The sequence below is a fragment of the Garra rufa genome, chromosome 15 (genome assembly GCF_049309525.1).
Source record: "Garra rufa chromosome 15, GarRuf1.0, whole genome shotgun sequence".
In the NCBI taxonomy this organism is placed as follows: Eukaryota; Metazoa; Chordata; class Actinopteri; order Cypriniformes; family Cyprinidae; genus Garra; species Garra rufa.
This window is the reverse complement of record NC_133375.1, coordinates 16,560,415-16,582,345: the sequence shown is the minus strand read 5'-3', so window position 1 is coordinate 16,582,345 and position 21,931 is coordinate 16,560,415. Positions and strand designations below refer to the sequence as shown.

The following is a 21,931-nucleotide window of genomic DNA, read 5'->3' as shown; positions in this document are numbered from 1 at the left end:
TTGTGTTAGTTTTGAAGACTACTCCAAATTATCCATGTCTTCTGATGTAAATATTTAATTTTACTTTAGTAGATGCATTACCTTTTTTTCCTGTCAAGAAAGTCCCTAGTAAAGAGTTGGGGTGAGGGCGAGAATGTTACAACACATTACTAGCTGACATTACCAGAGAAAAACCCCTCCAAGTATGTCTGAAGCCCATGTAAAATTTGGCTGGCCTGTTTTGTGCAGTGTATTTCTCCAGTGGAGTTGAAGAACTGTGTCCAATCCCAGGAGGTTTTGATAAAATTCCTTTCCTTTGGGATGATGCTGTTCGTACTTCCACTTCAGACTCTGGGGAGTTTGGCACTGGACAAACTGACATGGCCAGGGGGAAAACAAAAGTGGTCAAGTCTGGACTGTCTCTTTTTTCTTAACTTTGGGAAACGGTGACATGCATCATGGATAAATTAAAGCAGGCCAGATGCAGCCCAGACAGAAGTGCAGTCCAAGTTAGACAAATGCTTCTTGATCGGCCATAGTGTGTGTCTGCCTCTCACACTACAACCTAAAATCTATTTCTGACATGATGGAGCAGGGCTATGTTGAAGAAATGCTTGGTACTTATATCTCTCACTATATTCAGCCCCATCTTTGAAGTGGTGGCATACTGCAGCCTATTTCACCAGGTCTGAACAATAATATGGCCACTGGTCAAGTGGGTGCGGTATTGCATACAATGGTGATTGTATGGCAGGTGTACCAAACTGATGTTCTTCAGGATACAGACGAAATGGCTTGCTTGACTTCAGAGACTGTCAATGAGCTAAATCTAACAATCCAATTAGTGCTACAAGTCAAGAAGCATATAGTCTCAGCCTCAGACATCACGCCCATGGAACACTGGCTAAACGTCTGATGCATAAGGCACTTAGCTGGAAACACTTCAGGAGTTTCAAAGTTGTCTTCGGTTTGGTTTGATTATACAGGTTTTTTGGGAGATGTGTCGCGTTCTTTAACATTCCGCCTGGAAACAAAAATTCCATGGTGATAAACCCCCTCACAAAAGAAGAAAGCCATTATGTTTAGGATCAACTAAACACTGGATTTTCAAAAGTATTGGAAAAATGTATGTATAAGTCCACGGCATAGAATCTTTAAAATATAAGAGTTTTCCTGTTATTGTGGCGACATTTCTATGCACGTCAAACATGACACGGCACAAAACAAAACATGATTGGTTGCTTTATCTGTCAGTCAAATGGCCTTTTGGGTGGGCCTTGAACTTACAAAGCAGCCAAGGTTTCCAGACCTTCTGCTGTCAGTCAAGAAGCATATGGCGCACAAAATCCATCATTCTATGACAGGGATGGAGGCAACCAAGAGACATCTGTGGTTCAACCTCACAGATATCCATGTGAAATTGAATTTGTCTGGATGCTCGTTACTTAGTTTGGGCATTTCACTGACACAGTGAATGCCGATGTTAAATTCCAGACTGCAAAGAAGCAACCTACTGCTTTCAGCAAATGATTCCCTGCGGATTCAAGAGCCTGAGGCTCCTCTGAGACGATACTGTTCCAGCTTCCTCAAGAGCAGCCGAGAAGCAGCCAGGTAGTGTGGACTTCTTTAAAAAGCACTGGGGTCAGTGGCCTTGCTCAACAGTGAATTTGTTTCACGTAAGTACAACTGAGACTTCCCTGACCTTCGGTGCCAAAGGGCCCCTCTTCGGAGTAATGTGTCAAACCGCTAAAGCATAATTGCTTTTATCCTCACTGCCCTCGAGACTGTGTTCTGCTAGTTCCTAGCAAAGCACAGGAGTCACACCACGTTTACAACGATGCGCTAACTAAAAGCGCTACCCCCATGGTGCATGCTAGGCCACTTATATTACTATCCTGTGCACTGTCAGACAACAGACTCATATGGGCCTTAACATATAAATGGTCAACCAAAGTCTTCTTTCACATCTGTAGAACTCTTCCATAGAAAATTGTATGGGGACGGTATACCATCCCACCTGCTTCATTTCAATGGAGTATGCCCCACAATGTTAGGTGTCCTGGCGTTTCTGATAGTTTTGCAGGAAATGGAGTCCCCGTTACAGAAAGAAGCTATAGATGAAGTGTGTCCATCTCAATGGGAATCCAGTGTCCACGCCATTTTTCCCAGTGCTGTCCAACAGGGGTTTGATTCCAATCCTAGTCATACATTACTGATCTTTGCTATCAGAAAGTGCAGTTTCAGAACGCTGACACAGAGGCACTGAAATAGAAGAAAGCAACCCCAGGGCATATGTGCTGATGATTTTGGCAAGGTTGTTTTAGATCACAGACAGAGGCTGGGTCTAAAAATAAACTTTGAAGAAGAGTATTTTGTCAAGGAAACACTCGACAGACTCTATTTAGGTCTGTACACATTCCCAGTGTTGTTAAAGTCCAGGCTCTGATTAGGCTTAACTCGGTAAATTAGACATGAACCTTGAACCCAACATGGCATCCCTGAGCAAGTGTTCTTCAGTATCTTCCTTATGTTTTTGGGCTTTTTCACATCTCTGGCACAAAGTATGCATATTACAGATTTGTAGCAATAGCCCAACTCCTTAAAATACAGCAGATTAATTGCTTTTTTGCTCACTAAATAAAGACACTGGCAGTAACTAAATTGGTGAAAATGTCTACTGATACATAAGAATGATGTTTCAGACACAGTATGAGCATCATGCATTCCTTTAAAATTTCTATGCTGATCATGAGATCATGTCATGTAACTGAGCCATTAGGCAGCACATGAGAGACTGTGAAAGTTGGCAATAATCCCATGCGTCTGAGTGAGATGTGTGACAAAAAAAACATAGAAGGAGAAAGACATGATACACCGTTCAGAGAGGCAACTCTGACACCTTTATCTTCTGCATATCAACTATAAATGTCTGACACACTGCGTCCAAGCCAGGCGGCGTCACGTGTATTGAGCAATAAATCATATGGTTTGGTTTCTATGTGTGTTGATTAGGGCAACTCCAAACACTGAAGTCTCGCTTCACCTAATTGTATCAGTTTTCACATATAATCGCTGTGATTGTTACTACATGATGCAGTTTTGCTTTCAATGAGGAAAGTGGACGTTAGATATTTGTTGCACCGTGGCTGGTTAGAGCAGCGGCAGATGCATTTACAGCAAATATGTACAGTACAGCAGTATATGCTTGACGGGCTATTGTAGATAACAGCCATGTGAGTGTGTTCACCTTGTCTGGGTGCTGTGTGCGCGGTGGGACCATAGATGTTGTCAGAGGATAGAGAGCCCTTGAGTGAGCAGGGCTGCTGAGTCTGGACCGGCTCCAGCGGTTCTGACACTGGGCTCAGCGTGGCTGTGCTGGAACCTACCGAGCTGTTACCCAGAACCGAGCTCTTGACCGGAGACCCCGACACACTGGAGCACGTCTCAGCTACAGGGGAATGCAGATGGTTGACGGTGACAATCTGGGATTTTATAGTGTGATTTACCTAGAAAATCTACCTTTCATTTCAGTGTTTAAAAGAATTGAGACAAATTAAAATACAAAAATGCACAGTTTGCATAAAACTGGAGTAATGTAATTTAAAATTAAAATGTAATTATTTGTACAATTAATAATATAATTGTTTTGCAAAACCAACACAAAGATCTACAATTTAAGCTTCATCTGAGACCCAACAGTAACTCATCCTAGAGCTGTTATGCAATGACCACCAAATTTGGCACAGACCTTTAGGCTGTTCAGACTCAGAATACTTTATCTTTTTGAACTGATAAAATTTAGAGAATTCCCATAACAGACTTTTGGACTTTTGACCAGGTCCAAACCTCCTCTGAGGGGTGAAACCTTTATACAATAACTTTTACAGGGCATTATCGGTACATCCACCAAGATCAGACATGATTAATTCCTCAAATCATACATCATGTTGGGGAAAGGTCTTCTAATACTTGAACCTTACAATACTCGAATTGACAATAAAATGTACATTGTGGTGACAGGTTTTGCAGATCAAAAAACTACTTGCATTTAAAATGTACTTAATTTACTTTAAATGTAAATGACTCTCTATTCAGAGCCAGATAGCACTCTGTTGACCATTTTCCTGGGTGTTCCAAATATAATGAGACCACTCTTTGTCATTTTAAAGCTGGTACTCCGGCACACTCAAACTCTCGCATACATACTAGAGCTGTTGCTTCGGTTCCTAAGCTGCTGCACCATGGGATTGAGCAGTCGGCTTCCTTTTAGCTTGTGTTTGGATGCTCTGCGGCGGCGGCCTGTAGGCGGCACTGCGTGCAGGAACCCCACGCTGGGAGGAACAGGTCGACCTAACCGAGAATACAACTGCTCGATCTCTCCTCTCTGATGAGCCTGAAGCTCAGAGATCTCCTTCATGTGCCTGCAGACATAAGACATTATGTAATGGTTTTCATCCTCTTATTTGGAGAAAAGTGTATTACCTGTATTTAAAATAATAGAGGGTCAATGAAGATTGAAGATTAGGTTTACACGCAGCTTTACTCACTTCTCTCTCAGTTTCTGCAGCTCTCGTTTCATATCAGCGTCCTCAAATTCAGAGTCATTATCACTGCTGACGTAAGCAGAGTGGGCGCGGCCGCTAGCCGACGGGGCGTGTCCGTTCACCAGAGGACAAGGAGGCGAATCAGAGCTTTGGACGCTGCTGCTCTGACCCGAGCGCCGGAGGAACGCCACCGCCCGCTTCATGAAGTCACCGCCGCTGCACTCAGATGGGGCCGGAGCTGGAGATGAGGGCTTAATGGATGGAGCCTCGCTCTGATCCTCCTCTCCTGAGTCAGAGGACAGACACTGCACCGTTCCATCTGCTGACAGTGAGCTCTGAGTGCAAGGCATTGGGGGTCTGGCCTCTGGAAAGGAAGTAGTTGTGTCCTGAAGAAAACAAATGTAAATTTCACACACAAAAGAACAAAATGTATGCAAGTAAATCTAAACAAAAAAATAAATGTCAAACAGTAACATTTCAAAAAGTATTGTGCAACATTGCTGTCACATGACTTACAGTATCTCACAAAAGCGAGTATACCTCACATTTCAGCAAACATTTTAGTGTATCTTCTCAAGGGTCAATACTAGAGAAATGAAACTTGGATATATTTTAGAGTAGTCAATATGCAGCTTGTATAGCAGTATAGATTTACTGTCCTCTGAAAATAACTCAACATACAGCCATTATTGTCAAAATAGCTGGCAACAAAAGTGAGTACACCCTAAGTACAGCATAACAGCAGTATGTTGTTTAACCATGCAAAGCCACATGTCCTATTCATCATGCTTATGTTTTTATTTGCTGGACAGCACCATACAAACTTGTGTATCTTGTATTAGAGCCGTTAAAATTAGGTGCTTTAAGTACAATTCTCTCATACTGACCACTGGATGTTCAACATGGCATCTCATGACAAAGAACTCTCTGAGGATTAGAATTGTTGCTCTCCACAAAGATGGCCAAGGCTATTAGACGTTCAGTAACACCCTGAAACAAAGTTACACTACAGTGGTCAGGGTCATACAGAGGCTTTCCAAGATGGGTTCCATTCAGAACAGGCCTCGCAAGGGTCGATCAACAAAGTTGAGCACTCGTTCTGTGCATCAGGTGCAGAACCTGGATTCAAAAAACAGATGCATGAGTGCTGCCAGCATTACTTTAAAGGTTGCAGAAGTAGAAGGTCAGCTTGTCAGTGCTCAGACCATACGCCGCACACTGCAACAAGTCGGTTTGCACAGGCGTCATCCCAGAAGGAAGCCTCTTCTGAAGCTGGCTCACAAGAAAGCCTGCAAACAGTTTACTGAAGACAACCTGTCCAAGAGCATGAACTACTGGAACCATGTCCTGTGGTCTGATGAGACTAAGATAAACTTGTTTGGCTCAGATGGTGTCCAGCATGTGTGGAGATGCCCTGGTGAGGAGTACCTAGAACATTGTGTCTTGTCTACAGTCATCATGGTGGTGGTGCATCATGGTCTGGGGCTGCATGAGTGCTGCTGGTTCTGGTGAGCTGCAGTTCATTGAGGGAAACATGGACTCCATTATGTACCGTACATTGGTCCACTGTAGCAGAACATGATGCCTTCCGTCCAGAAACTAGGCCAATCGGCAGTTTTTAAAAATAACCATGCCAAACACACCTCCAAGATGACAACTGCCTTGCTGAGGAAGCTGAGGGTGAAGGTGATGGGGTGGCCAAGTATGTCTTCAGACCTGAACCCTATTAAGCACCTGTGTGGCATCCTCAAGCGTAAGGTGGAGAAGCACCATGTGTCTAACGTCCAGCAGCTCTGTGATGTTATTATAGAGGAGTGGAAGAGAATCCCAGAATTCCATGCCCAGGATAATTAAGGCAGTGCCAGATAACAACGGTGCAACACAAAATATATAAAATAACACTTTTGTTGCCAGCTATTTTGACAAAAATACTTTCAGGGCACAGCTGCTATACAAGCTGCACATTGACTACTCTAAAATATATCCAAGTTTCATTTCTATAGTATTGTCCCTTGAGAAGATACTAAAATGGTTGCTGAAATGTGAGAGGTGTACACATTTTTGTGACATACTGTATGTTTATGTTAAGTGGCATCCTATAAATTCACTTATTCAGCATTTATTATCTAATTGTGGGCAAACATCTCTTAACCACTGACAGTCTGATCAAATAATAGCCCCTTTTACACAGTATTACCAGTAAATTGCCGGAATGACTTTACCAGTAAATACAAAAATGTTCCATCTTTTTACCGGTAAAGCACCATTCACACAACAGTTTCAAATTATTAATTAAATTCTGTGACATCATTAACTGGCAATAACCTCTAAACGGCTAAGCCTCCTGGCTTTTGTGAACATAGAGGGGCATATGTGGTCAGTCTTTTTGTTGATGATTTCATTATTGTATCAAACATTTACATTCATGAAGCTGCTTTAGTTTGAAAGGGGCTAATGAGTCAAGAAAGAGATATAGGTGAACATATGTAGGTTATATTGGCGTTACTGTGCACAATATATTTTAGATTTTCCACAAACTATACAGGTAGTATGCCAGTATGCTATCTTACACATACCCTCTGCTTTAGACAAACCTGATAAAAGTCAGGAGGTGCCGAGTAACGGTTGCTTTGTGACTTTGATGTGGATCTGTGTCCGTTCTCGATTACAGGAACACCAGCAGATTCAAGATCAACCACATGATCTCCACCATTGTGAGAAGACACGTCAGAATCTGTCGGCGCAACCTACAGCACACAAACGCAAAACACTATCAAACTATGATCATTCATTTCAGAGAACCATATATATCATTAAAAATGTATTTTTAAAAATTCACTGTTAACCTGGATGTGGCTCTTGGATGTGTGCGTAGCAGAAGTGGCCCCAGAGTCTTTTCTGGTCAGAATTCTTTTGAAGGCTGATCGACATTTGGAAAACAAAACCAAAAAGCACAACAACAACAGTTGATCAACTGTCAAGCCAATTATGACAATTTCTTGTAGTCTGCAGCATATCTAGAATCAGGCCAAACTGTTTTCCTCACTTAATTCCATTCAGTGCCGACTCATCCCAGGCAGCACGGTTATGGTTCTGTTTTCCACTGTGGGGCTGATAACAGAGCTCATAATAAAGGCACGTCAGCTGTTGGAAACGCATGTGTTTACACACAGCATGAGAAGTAAATAGTGACCGCATTAGGAGAATGATCTGATTTTTCTTTGCTCAAATGGAGCATTTGGCCAGCTAGAGACAGAAGCCAGACAACAAACAAGTGACCAATCCTGTCGACACTACACACATCAGCTAACCGGGCTGAGAACAGTTCCTTATAGTGCTGTGCCAAACTGAGCTCGAGTGGAAACATAACTGGAACCATTCTTAGAACTGTTTGGCCCGATGCTGGAAATGTGGCTTAGATTATCATGCTAATGCTCACACACAAACACACATTCACTTACGGGCAACGGCAGAATCACTCAAGGTCCCGAGACTGTCGGACCTCTCTGGAATCTGTGGCTATTAAGAACACACAAAGTAAAAAGAAAAACTTAGATATACGGTACAAACTTTCTTCAGAAAATAACAGAACTAATGGAAACCAGTTGACAGATGTACAGTTCATTTGGCCATTTCCACTCTTCTGGTGCTTTTAAAGGGATATTTTTTTTTTAAATTCACAATTTGACAAAACAAAAAAGACATTTACTTTTATTAAGGGGGGAGGGGGGTCAAATGCCATTTCATGCATTCAGAGTTATTTATACTGTTGAAGAGTTGGATTCATGCTAAAAATTGCCAAAGTTTCAATTTGGATGTATGACTGAGTATTTCTGTGTCAAACACACTTCTTTTGGGTTTGTACAAGTTTTAGAAAGTTTTTTTTGATCATGGTTCTTCATGACATCATGAAGAGCGAATTCCTCGTATGGGCATTTCTCCCAGAAGAATATGCGTGCACACAGAGACCAAAGAGAAGAATGACTCCAAAGAAGTGTGTTTTGGCTCAAGGAAAGATAACCTTGTTCAGCTTCCTAAAGAACCCAGCATTACATGAACACTGGATGCAGTTTGTTGTTCCGGGGCAGCAACGGAGTTTCACAAGAGTGTTTGATTGTTCCCGTCAATTCAGTGATGTTTTATAAACAAGGCCCAGTTTAATGCAAGATTTGCACATCATTCAAAACTGAAAGACAGAGCGTTTCCAGCAATGAAGGATCCCGGTCATGATTCAGAACTGAAGGCGGTAAGTGAAACTGCATCAAATTTCTGTGGTTTTGTTAGCAATCGGTGAACAAGTGCTTGTGACTCTTTAGCTCCGCCCACAGCATGCTTCCAGAAGCCGTTTCCGGAGAGAATCATAAACCTGTATCTGTATCACCACTCACATACAACTCAAAATAAGCAGTGTGATGTGTATCCAAGTTTCTGAGACTGAAAAATGTATAAGCATACAAAAACAATTTATGATTACACCTGAATAGTTTAGCTTTTTTTTTTTTTTATCAAAAAAATCCCTTCTCATATACAGTGGTGTGAAAAAGTTTTGGCCGCCTTTCCTGATTTTTTATTTTTTTGTATGTTTTTCACACTTTAATGTTTCAGATCATCAAACAAGTTTAAATATTAACCAAAGATAACACAAGTAAACACAACTTATTTTTATAAAGAGAAAACAAAATTCAAACCCAAATGGCCCTGTGTGAAAACAACAACTGTGATTTATCACACCCGAGTTCAGTTTCTCTATCCACACCCAGGCCTGATTACTGCCACACCTGTTCGCAGTCAAGAAATCACTTAAATAGGACCTGCCTGACAAAGTGAAGTAGACCAAAAGATCCTCCAAAGCTGTACATCATGTTAAGATCCAAAGAAATTCAGGAACAAATGAGAAAGAAAGTAATTGAGATCAGTCTGGAAAAGGTTATAAAGCCATTTCTAAAGCTTTGGGCCTCCAGCGAACCACAGTGAGAGCCATTATCCACAAATGGCGAAAACATGGAACAGTGGTGAACCTTCCCAGCAGTGGCCGGCCGACCAAAATTACCCCAAGAGCGCAGCGACGACTCATCCAAGAGGTCACAAAAGACCCCACAACAATATCTGGCCTGCATGCCAGAGTTCCAAGACGAAAATCTCTGCTGAGCCAATAGAACATAAAGGCTCATCTCAGTTTTGCCAGAACACATCTTGATGATCCCCAAGACTTTTGGGAAAATACTCTGTGGATTGAGGAGACAAAAGTTGAACTTTTTGCAAGGTGTGTGTCCCATTACATCTGGCGTAAAAGTAACACAGCATTTCAGAAAATAGCATCATACCAACAGTAAAATCTGGTGGTGGTAATGTGATCGTCTGGGGCTGTTTTGTTGCTTCTGGACCTGGAAGACTTGCTGTGATAAATGGAACCATGAATTCTGCTGTCTACCAAAAAATCCTGAAGGACAATGTCCGACCATCTGTTCGTGACCTCAAGCTGAAGCGAACTTGGGTTCTGCAGCAGGACAATGATCCAAAACGCATCAGCAAATCCACCTCTGAATGGCTGAAGAAAAACAAAATGTAGTCTTTGGAGTGGCCTAGTCAAAGTCCTGACCTGAATCCTATTGAGATGCTGTGGCATGACCTTAAAAAGACGATTCATGCTCGAAAACTCTCCAATGTGGCTGAATTACAACAATTCTGCCAAGATGAGTGGGCCAAAATTCCTGCACAGCGCTGTAACAGACTCAATGCAAGTTATCGCAAAGGCTTGACTGAAGTTGTTGCTGCTAAGGGTGGCCTAGTCTCAGCCTCAAACGTCACGCCCACGGAACGTTGGCTAAACGTCTGATGCATATGGTACACTTAACTGGAAACACTTCAGGAATGTCGAAGTCATCATCTGATTAGTTGAATTTGACCGGATTTCCAGAAGACGCGAGTGTTGCGTTTATTTTCGGTCCGCCGGGAAACAAAGCGCAGACTGATTTACTCGGCGTTTTGCTAAAAGGTGCTTATGCAGACGCCATTGTTGTTATACACATATGCAACGTTCGCAAACAAATTACTAACTTACTGCTTGTTCTCCCTCTTCTTCGTTATCTTTCAATGCTGGTTATTTCAATGACTGTATACTATTTGAACTGAACTTTAACTGAAAATTGATTATTTACAATAATGCGTTACTTACACACTATTGTGCTGTTTAAATACTGTTCAGTTGCTTTGACACAATCTGTATTGTTAAAAGCGCTATATAAATAAAGGTGACTTGACTTGACTGACTTGTTGCATGCCAGTCTATTGTTGTGGGGGCATTTCCACACACAGAAACGTGACGCTGAACGAAACGAACTGTGATTGGTTGTTTGACATGTCGATCAAACGGTCTTATGGGTGGAACTTGGCCAATGAAAGCTGCCATGAGTTCCAGACCTTCAGCCGTCAGTCTGAAGGTCTGGCTACGCGAGACTAAGGGTGGCCCAACCAGTTATTAAGTTTAGGGGACAAACACTTTCAAACAGGGTCATGTGGGTTTGGATTTTGTTTTCCCTTCATAATATAAAAAATTAATTCAAAAACTGCATGTTTAGTTTACTTGTGTTTTCTTTGATGATTTGAAACATTAAAGTGTGACAAACATGCCAAAAAAAATTTTCAACACTTTTTCACACCAATGTAGTTTGTGAAAATGGTGAAGATTGACTTTTACCAGTTTTTCCGCTTTCCTCACGGCACAGTCACTGCCTTGACTGTCGGACAACGGCGGTGATCCGGGCGGCTCGGAGGCCGAGCTCGTGGTTTGTGAGGGGTGGTACTCTTGGTACAAAAGGTTTCGCAGTTTCTCATCCAGAGTCTTTATCGTTCTGTCTGCAAACTCTAGCCTGGGCGGCCCTTCCCCATCCGATTCTCCCGGCTGCACCTGCGCCGACGTGCCGTGCAGAGCGCTCTGGGGCTGATGGGTGGGGCTCTGAGGCTGCGATTGGCAGCTGCTGACAGTAGTCTGTGGAGTGGGCGTGGCAAAGGGCTGCTGCAGCACCACGGGTTGGTTCTGGCTCTGGTTCACAGGCGGCTCTGCTCCAGGGCTGCTGGTGTGAGCGGGGGGCTGCTGAGGGGCCTCTGTGACTTTCTGAGCAGCGTCATCAAGCGAAACAGGAGGCACAATAGGACAGCACGGGATGTCAGAAACCACAGATACACCTGCCGAACACGCAGCCGGAGGGCCCTCGGCCAACGGAGCAACCTCAGAGAGGGCCATCTGTGACACTGATGGCTGTTTCTGCAGAGGTTTTGTGCTGGTTGTGTTGACATTCTGCGCTTGAGATGTGGAGGAGCTCTCTGGGTCTGGAAAACACAAGTAATTATGTGAGATAATCATTTGTAAGTGCATATGAATTAATGTAAAAAATACACAGTGTACTGAATTACTTGTGGCGGCCTCTTCTTTGTCAGGCGCGGAAGTTTCAGCCACAGGACAGATGATGAACCAGCGCTTTCCAGTGTGAAGCACTGCAGATCAAGGCAGACTGTGGGTTAATGCTCATCCTACAGTAATAACAGTGAGTCCTGTATGACATGATGTGTTCTAGTCTTACCGTTCTGTTTATAGACTAGCTGGTCAGACTGTGTGCGCTCAGGTTTTGACCCCTGAATAGAGAAAACAACCAGTTCAGTTTGGTGATGCTGGGTTTGATTTCATTTTCCTCTTAACCACTAGATGGCACACAAACTCACAGCAGCACTTTTCTAAACATTCAGGTTTCTCTACACACATGAAAATGCAGCTCATTCATGACACAAATCACAGCCACCAAAACAAAGTTGATTCTGCGCTTAAGAAAGCACTATGATTTTCTGACCTGTGGGCCGGAGTCTGCTGTGACGGGTGTCTGGTGGAGCGGTGAGGTCTGGACGGAGGCCTTCTCACCCTCAGCATCCTCATTCAGAATATCCTCTGCTTTATCCATGATTTCCTTCAGCTGCTCAATGAACATCTCCCGCTCCAGCAACAGAATAAACTCATTCTCAACCTGGAGGAACATAAACAAAAACCAGCAGTTTGAGCTCAGTCATCTCTGTAGGACATCCAGGTCAAGCAGATACAGTACTGCATATCTACCAATAAGGATTCATTGAGCTAACGGCTGTCCCACAACCAAAAAACACATTTAAAAAAACAGGTGATCAAATCTTAGATGTTTATTTAGATCCATCCATTATCTATTGAAACCCACAATATTTAAAATATTAGTAAGCTGAACATATCAACATCTCCCATGTCAATAATGCACTAATGCTGTGGTTCTGAACTAAAGGGTTTGGTATATAAAAAAAGTGTGTTGTGTTCTGATAGGCTCACAGACAGCAGAACAAAAACAGAGGTGTTATTTGCAAAAGACAAATAACAGCACTACTAACCACACACAATTGTGCATTTATGATTTAAAAAAATGAGAAGTGCACATCTTGTGCTGTTGCTGGGTGTATTTTAGACACAAAGTGGAGTTAGTTCAGGTCTGCTAAGCAATGTTGCAACCTTATGCATTAATAAAACATGTTCTGGATATAGCAGCTCTGCGTGCAGCTTAATAACCACACAGAATCTAGAGTCAGTCATTTCAGTTCAACTGTTTCATGTTTTTGTTTTTTGTTTTTAACTAAATCGTTATGTTATGAATATTTTCACTGATGGCTGTAGACTATTTAGAATAAATAAAATAATAAATTTATGAAAACGTGAAAGTACTTTATTTATGATTAAACAGGCAATGATGTCCTGTGATTTGAAACACATCATCTCTAAAGGTTTGCCAGAAGAAAGGAAGGCCATATAGGGAGGGAGAGAGGAGGTAGAGGGGAAGATCTCACCATATATGTGGCAATCTCCTCTGGAGCATCTCCATCAAGATCAAACTTGAATGTCACCATCTTATGGTTATGAGTCTCTAGCTGACACTCCACCATCTTATCTCCTGTGTCACACACCTGTCACACAGATACAGACAATATAACTACAGAAACTTCAAAAATATTACAATCTTAATGCCTCAAACAGTTATAAGCCTCACAAATCATATTTGGACATTCTTCATCTGTCCACACTCACTTTGATCATGGTGAGTTTGGTTCTGTTGATCTTGTCTTGGCGAGAGCGGGTGCGGGAGGTTTTGCGATTGGGTTTCCGTACTCGTGATTCACTTCGAGCTCTGCTGGTGCCCTCGTTCCCATCGCTCATCTCTTTACCGGATGTGGCGTCTGAGTTTATACTGCAAAAGAGCCAAGAGCCAATCACTGAGCCTCTGCGTGCATAAGGCAAGTAACTCTGAAAGCATGCAGAGAGTATGGCACTGATCTGTGAACAGAAACCCACCTGTCATAAGTGGACCCAGCTGGTGCTGCCTGTTTATCAGCAACATGCTCCTAAAGTGCACAGAAGGCAATGGATTTAACAGCAATAGCACATTATTTCAATAGAGACTGCCTTTATCGTGTTGCTAGGCTATATATAAAAATCAAATCAACACTGACAAAATTTGGGTAAGACAGTCTATTAATTGGATTCATAATAATCTATGAGATTCTTGTCCACCTTACACAATGCATCATCAAAACTGTTTGTAGCTGTAAACACAGAGCTGGAAATGGGGGAGACGTTTTACTTCTAACTGGTTAGGTTTTTTTGGAAATTAAAGTCATTTTTATATTTATCTATAAAAGCACATTTTTTTTATTTCTCCTGAAAAGAAATGTAAGCGGAAAGTCCTTAAGAATGTAATGCTCCCAATGTATTGGGATAATTTCTGCTGACAGCCTTGGGTGCTTGAGTGCAACTGAGTGATTTAAAAACCAAGCTCCTCCGGTTTCATGAAGAAATATGAAAACACCCCACTCATGACAATCATCCCTCTTTTACGTACCCACTGCATGTACTGTACACATCACTAATGGTGTTTGGAGCTTGTTGTTGTATTATGGGATTGCCTTTACCACAAGGATACAGAAGAAAATGCTGCCTTTGAGTTAAATCTAAAAATAAGACATCTCTAAAGGCAGCATGATGATACTGAGCCTATATTCCTAGAGTTTCACCTCAGTGAATATCTCAGTGGGAGCTCCTCCACATCCGCTGGTGCTGGGCTGCTGCTGCAGTGCTGAAGTAACACTGCTGCTGCCCGCAAGGTTCTGCTGACTCAGGCTGGCACCGGCACCTGAATGCGGGATGCTGGGTAAAGACGCTTGGCTCGTGTGCTGAGGAGTCTGGTTTTGGTCCACGGGTACAGCAGAGCCAAAGGTGTCGAGGACAGGTCTATAGGGTGAGAGCTGCGGTATTGTAGGAGGCTGAGGTGCATTATGGCTGCTCTGGGACGGGACACTGGAGCTCAAGTGGGTCATCATCTGAGAGATATGGACATGATCAGAGCCACTGGAAGAGTTCTGGTCCACATGAGCAGTTTGGAGTTGGATGGACAAGGTTTCCTGAAAAATTAAAGGTTTTTCAAAATACAAAATTTAAATTTGAATATTGATACTGAATATGTATGGAGAGGTAGACATTTCCATTGTCATTCAAAATTCGGTAACTATTCAAAACATTATGCACCAGTAGGAACGTGTTTGATGCATGTTAGAAAAGACGGACAAATAACGGCACATAATTTGGAACAGGCGGGTAAATGGTTTAAAAACTGTAATTTTCATGTGAACTATCCCTTTAAGACACTGATATACCCTACCTGGGCTTGTTTAGTGGGAGGGACTCCAACACACATGGAGGCGGGGTTTGGAGAGGGGTGGAGGCTTTGGTGCATTGTGGATGTGGCCTGACTGTGGGTTTGTTGGCAGAGAGTGGCCATGGTGTTTACAGTGGGCTGCTGGGCAGCAGAATAGGCCTGCTGGTACTGGTGAATTGTGGGAACTGGAGGCGTGAACACTGAAGCAGCAAAGGGTGGGGCAGGACACTGTGTGGGTATGGGGGAGGTGGAGGACAGGTGGGGGTACTGGGTGAGCGCAGAGCTCTCTATCTGCGAACACGACACTGGCGAGATGTCGGGGTGTGTCGGGACTGGGAGACTGAGGGACGACTGCACTGAGGGAAAGCAGGCGGGATACGAGTCACATCCAGGAAGAGTGGTCCCGACGGACTGAGCTGTGTTAATGGAAGGTAACTGGAGGAGGAGACAAAAGCGCATTGTAGCATGGGAAGAATAACCAAATTTGGCCAGTCAAAAGTCATTTATACAATGGACTGTTTACACAAAACAAGCATCCAAAGAAGCAGAAGAGCCGGCAGAAGGATGTACCTGTGCAAGGTAAGCTGGGGCCTTTGGAGGGGGAACAGGTTGTGTCAGCAGACTGGAGGTGGACTGTCCTCCTTGCTGCCAGCCGTCCATTAGCTGTGTCTGAATGGAGAGCTAACAGGATAGAGAAAGAAATAAAAGTTTGCAAAGAGAAAAACAAGAGGATGCAAGAAAACCCAGAGCAGGTTTACAGATATAAGTCACTCATGTCTGGTAAAGTTAGTCTAGAGTAGGGGTGTCCAGTCCTGCTCATGGAGAACCCCATTCAAGCAAAGTTCAGCTCCAACCCTAAAATGCATCTAAAGCAGCTGATTAACCATCTGGGGGTCTGAGGGGGTTTTGACGTGCCCTGACATGTGTTTTTCCCCCAGTATCTTACATCAGTGGCTAAAGTCTGATTATACTGTAATCAGCACAAAGTGGGCTACTATAATATGTGACCAGCATGAAACATGCTTATGTTTTTGAAAAAACAACTTTTATGTGTGGTTAGTGAAAAAACTAAAATTAAGTCACTGAAATATGACCATAAAACATGTACAGAACATTTGTTCACAAGACTTTTGAGAATCAGATGTGGTAGACTAGAGTATTTACTACAAATTAAAAATAGAAAAGCTGTATGCGAGGGAGTGACAATGGTCATGCATATTTACTGATTCACACCTAGGAGACAAAGGGCTTCCCATAATGAGCCATCAGCAAGTAATGTGTTTGTGAAGCAGGTAAGAAAGAATAAGGGAAGAGTAAAATAATGGGGGTTTTGATTATTTGTGTTTTATTTACAACACAGTATAAATCAAAATATACACAGTGAAGGTCAAGGACACATGATTGAACATGTTCTAAAGTGTTCATTGAACTGATCTAAACAATAAGACTTGAACAGTAAAACACCTTTGCATCAAACATTCTTAGACACCCTGTGTAAACACTCATACGACTTTTATAACTTGTGGTTTTATTTTTGATAAAACGTTTATTTATTTTTTGAAAAACAATCCTGGTATTGTGGGGCATTTAGATACAATGAAATGACAGACATTTTAAAATATTTCACTTGATTTCATTCATGTAGTCAGGAGAAGTCTAACTGGTAAAATGTGTACAAGTTATGTCACAATAACAACTAACTCAAGTAATCATACTCAGAATCAGAATAATATCTCCCACTGGATTAAGCTGCATGTCGCATCATGTTATTCTTCTGGGGTAAATTGTGGGGGTAAAGTGGCCCGGATTAACTTGAATCTTCAGGTTTGTTTACGGAGGTGGTGTGGACGTTTACATGTCCGTGCATCTCACATGGACTTTTTAAATTTGAAAAGCGGAGCCACTCGTGGGTGTGATCACAGAGATAATGAGTTTAGATGGGAACACTGGAGCTTGTGTTGGTTTCATATAGATTACTTTATCAGATAATATTTGCTTTCGTGTGACTTAATTTAAAAGTAGACATTTCAAGCTTTTGGGCAAAAATCTTACACTAAACCATGTGAAATTATCCATGTTATCCCCATGAATTAAAGTTAGAAATGTGGGTCTTTTATAAAGTGAATTTTACATAAAAAAGACGTTTTTGTATAAAATATAACATTTATTTATTAATTTACATATATTTAAAAAAAATATCACTAACCCACTGAAAACTGCACAAATGTAGAGTAAAGACTTTAATAAACCAATAAATCATTCATTTGAATGAGAAGGTGTGTTCAAACTTTTGGTCTGTAGTGTATGTTTGTGAGGCATGTATTCACTGAGATTCAGGTTGTTTTATTTATGTCTCTGTGAAGAGAGGTGACAAGAGAAATAAACAATGTATTTTCTTTATTTTACAAAAGCAAATTGTTTTGTTGTTTCTATGACTAGACACAAATAAAAGTAGACCCTTAGCAGTTTCAAACAATACCTTATTCTTATCTGTACAAGTATTTTTAGTTCCTTTCATGGTCATCAAGAAAAAAGAAAAAGAAAAAAAAAGAGAGACCGCACCAGTGTGGTCTTCGACACCAGATGGGGTCAGTTTGTGCTGATTAGGATACTGGAAAAAGCACAACTGTCAGGGGATGTTCTTCAGGGCCCCAAAAGGTTAAGATCTTCAGGAAAACCTGACTACAGGAGTGTTTTGGAGCAGGCTTGGAGCTGAATTCTACAGGGAGGTAGATTTCCAGGATTGGACACCCCCAATTTTTCTTTAAAAGGTCTCATTATACTTTTTTACATTTTTTTAACTGCCATTAGTGTGTAATGTTGCTGTTTGTGCATGAAAAAGATCTGAAACTTTACAAAGCACTCCAAAGCAAGTTTCTGAACTCCCTCAAACCTTGATAAGATCATTATACTAGGAATTGAATGCATGTGCTAGGGGGTTCACATAAAAGTTAATTTAAAAAAGACAAGCAAGCATACCTGTGGGACAGGAGGTGTAGGGCCTGTCTGCTGCACATTTGAGAAGTCACAGAGTTGCCCATCTGTTGTGGCATTCGCAGTGGGTTGCTGTAAATGTAGTTGAGGCTGCACAGATGCCGGCGGTACATGCTGCACGCTGGAAGCTCTGCTCTGAAAACTCTGATCTGCATGCAGTGCTGCTTCTGTTTTAGATGGGAGACTGTGTGCAGCTGCAACTCCTGTGTGCTGCATGGCTGGAAATGTGTGTGCATTGGCTAGCTCGGCTATGGCAGGGTGATAACTTGGACCCATGACACTCTGTGGCACAGAGACAGGCTGATGCGACGCTGCAGGTTGGTGCACATAGGCCTGCGCATTCACCTCTGACGGTATGACGGTATGAGGTGCAGTTGAAATGCCCTGCAAAGGTGCCAGAGGCTGGGGAGCAGACAGAATCTGTCCGACGGCCTGCGTGGGGGTCTCTGAGGATCCAGGAGGAAACGTCTGCACGTGTTGAGCGGCGGCAGGTGCAGCCTGGCTTTGGACTCTCAGAACAGAAGACTGCAGAAGAGGAAACAAACTAATGAGAACCCACATACACCATTCCTTAACACTAACTATGGGCCAGAGTTACTAAACAGGGCAAATTCCATTAAGCACCGATGGGAGTGGAAAGTTGTGCAGTTGATCTCCTGACAATACACAAATTAAAAAGAACAGAGATGCAGCCAGATCATTTCCATAATGACCAATACAATCTACTGCACTAAAAGCAGTACAGATTAGCATAGAATCGCAAACAGGCAGAGCTGGTGATAATCAGATGCATGTAATATACTAACAACAGGCACACAATGGGTTAAGACATGCTTTTTTGGGCATTAAATGAGACCACAGATATCAGCAAACTGACTAGTGCAAACCTTAGTTAATCAGCATACATGTTTCATGTATATACAATAATCAGCAGTTGTGTGTGCAGTATTTTTTTTTGTCAAAGATGCATACTGTTGGTAAATCTGGCCCAAAGACTAGTATGTTTGATTGATGTGTACACACAAAACAGCACACGCCGACAGCTGCTACAGTGAGTAATATGCAGGCATACAGATCACACACAACCAGGTTAAGTGAAAGGGTTCATGAAGGTTAGCATTAACATAAGGCATATCGTAAGCGTGGTTAATGGGCGTGTTTCGGAGGAAAATGGGATCTCCTCTGTTAGAGAACGGCAGCACCCGCAGGACAGGCAAGTACGGTTACAGCCGCCGAGAGGAAGCGTAGAGGAGAAGAACGCATTTGAGCATGTTAGACTAAATCCTACAGGCACCAGGGAGCAACAGCAGAACCACTGCAAAGTCTGGAGAACACCACAGCATTTCCTCTAAAGCAGCAGGGCGACTGCGTCCTCCAGCGGAGCGACCTACCGCGTCAGTCAGAGAGCGCTCGCCACCACAGAAACTGGCCCTGCAACGGGACGTCAGATCATCACGAGGCGTCTCCAAGGTGTGCCCCACATCGCTGTGGCTGCGCGCTGGCCGGTACTGCCCTCTTTCGGGCTTCATCAGCGAGGCAGGCTGATGTCTGTGACCCGTGATGCTCTCCAGAGATTTGTTAAGCTGCGAGAGGTCACAGGTCTCGTTGAAGGAGCCCCTGCGGACACCAGGGACCTGAGGAAGCGTAAAGGGCGAATGTTTTCTATCCGCACAAGTCCCAAACAGGAATAACGACAGGCAGGCCTGACACGGGGGCGGCGGCTGGTGAGGGGCGGGGTTTAAAGAAAGCCGACGCCCCTGACCTGCTATGAAGACAGGCTCCTCCCCCTTTGCCTCAGAGGACGGCCCCACTGATGTGTCGCTATGGCGACGAGTCGTAACAAGCGAAGGAATGAGCAGTAAATTTCCAGAGCATCTGAATCCATCTTCTGTCAACTCTGATTGGTTTCCTGGTATTTGTGAGGAGGAAGGACTCGGGGGTCGGAACAGGAAACGATGACGCTCCTGACTTCTGATTAACTCATTTACAGAAGAGCTGTCATGACGCGCACCCTGGAAGAAAAGTCACTTCTCTCAACTATTATCATGACAAACAAGGATCTCCAGCACAGGGCTAATAACACACAAGAAATAAAGTATGACACAAACAAAAAAAAATTGGAGGAAAACTGTAATGTTTGAATGCGCTAAAATGTTTTTTTTTTTTTTTTGTAATTTTTATCATCACCCATGTGATAATTTTACAGCTTATAAGAGTAACAGCACTTCTTTCCTCAACAAGCTTCCTGATTTGAGGAATACCTAAATTGAAGAATGCCTGCATTAGCAAACACCACTGACAAAACGGGGATTGAAACACAGACCGTATCATCATGCGTGCTACATAAGGAAAATAAAGAAACCCCTAGGCATAAATGAAGTGGTTGATGACTAGGGGAAAACATGGTCCAGATACACAGCTGCAAAATGATGGTCTATATTTAAAAGCTATGCAGGTACAAGCATGCATGTGTACACACACTCCACACACTAGCAGGGGAATGAAAACACATATGAGTGAGGGCTTCTGACGTGCATCAGTAACAGAGAAGAGGAAGTGATACGGACCTCCTGGGTTGCTGTGGAGACAGATTCCTGTAATGACTGGTATATGACACTGTGCAGACCGCTGCTGTGGGAGTCCGAGTACACTGTTGAACCAATGCCACTGTCAGCTAGAGAGAGACGGATAGTGGACAAACATGTACTAGGAATATTCTGGACCAAACAAACTAAAACATCTGATTATTTCAACTATTATGACAATATCAGTGCCACTCAGTCATGCCTCAGATTACATGGTAAGAAAATTTGTCAAATGATTAGAGATTATTATACAAACTAAGCTCATAAGGGATATTAATGATAACATAATGAGTGTCATGTTTATATTTCCACAACAGTCTGATATTTGAATATTTTTAACCTTTTCATAGGTAGATTCTGAATTTCCCAAAGGGTCATTCTGTGTCAACTCAACCAGAGGTCATTGGCTCAAATTTTTGATTTTGCAAATATTTCTTTCTGAAGAAAGATAAACATGTATAGTGATGAAAGCCAAACTATTAAATGTCATGGATGAATATTTACTGAGATATCCACTATTTTGTAGATCTTTGTTGCATGATGTGCCAATGGTGACCATTCAAAAATAGGAAACAGCGTTTTTAATTTTTTTCCCCCAAAGTTTGCATGGCTGTAACTCCAGAAGTATAAAAGACATCTTAATGCCCTTTTAGCTACCGAGTCTTAACAAACTTTCCTTTTGGTATCTTTATTTCATTTAATGCCCTATGAGATTTGGTTCCAGAGATATTGAAATTTCAATATGGCTCCGGGAGCAAATCGTTAAAATGTAACATTTTCAGTGGTCAAAAACCAAATGTGGGTCAGTTTAAAAAAATGCAATACTTATTTTCTTCTACAGAGGAATGTCTGAAGAACAAATAATGTTAAAACTGGAGACCCTTCTGTCAAAACAATTGCACTGAACATACCTGTCTGAATGCCGTAAATATTTTTCCAAAGTTTCTGTGCCTATGACTCAAGAATTAATAAAGATTTGGCAATATGATTTTAGATTCTAGTTTTTAATGAAGTTTTCTTTTGGATTCTTAATATTCAGGGTTCTACATCATTCAGTGCCAGAGATATGGGGATCTCAGTGAGGCTCCAGGTCCAGATTGTTGAATATTACCCA

At 42.3% G+C, this 21,931-nt stretch overlaps 1 protein-coding gene across 1 annotated transcript in view; it reads right to left on the bottom strand.

Moving 5' to 3' along the window:
• The window catches only part of LOC141287665 (serine/threonine-protein kinase WNK2-like), a 77,102-nt gene that overhangs the window by 13,728 nt on the left and 41,443 nt on the right, over positions 1-21,931 (bottom strand). The window contains exons 8-26 of the mRNA XM_073819813.1: positions 20,764-20,949; positions 19,624-20,244; positions 18,218-18,757; positions 15,809-15,919; positions 15,242-15,673; positions 14,598-14,984; positions 13,879-13,928; positions 13,615-13,774; positions 13,377-13,493; positions 12,368-12,538; positions 12,104-12,155; positions 11,937-12,017; positions 11,221-11,852; positions 7,985-8,042; positions 7,370-7,443; positions 7,118-7,270; positions 4,527-4,909; positions 4,186-4,400; positions 3,227-3,427 (exon numbers count right to left, since the gene is read on the bottom strand). Coding sequence (XP_073675914.1) covers positions 3,227-3,427; positions 4,186-4,400; positions 4,527-4,909; positions 7,118-7,270; positions 7,370-7,443; positions 7,985-8,042; positions 11,221-11,852; positions 11,937-12,017; positions 12,104-12,155; positions 12,368-12,538; positions 13,377-13,493; positions 13,615-13,774; positions 13,879-13,928; positions 14,598-14,984; positions 15,242-15,673; positions 15,809-15,919; positions 18,218-18,757; positions 19,624-20,244; positions 20,764-20,949 — 4,624 coding nt within the window. The remainder of the gene's footprint in view (positions 1-3,226; positions 3,428-4,185; positions 4,401-4,526; positions 4,910-7,117; positions 7,271-7,369; positions 7,444-7,984; positions 8,043-11,220; positions 11,853-11,936; positions 12,018-12,103; positions 12,156-12,367; positions 12,539-13,376; positions 13,494-13,614; positions 13,775-13,878; positions 13,929-14,597; positions 14,985-15,241; positions 15,674-15,808; positions 15,920-18,217; positions 18,758-19,623; positions 20,245-20,763; positions 20,950-21,931) is intronic.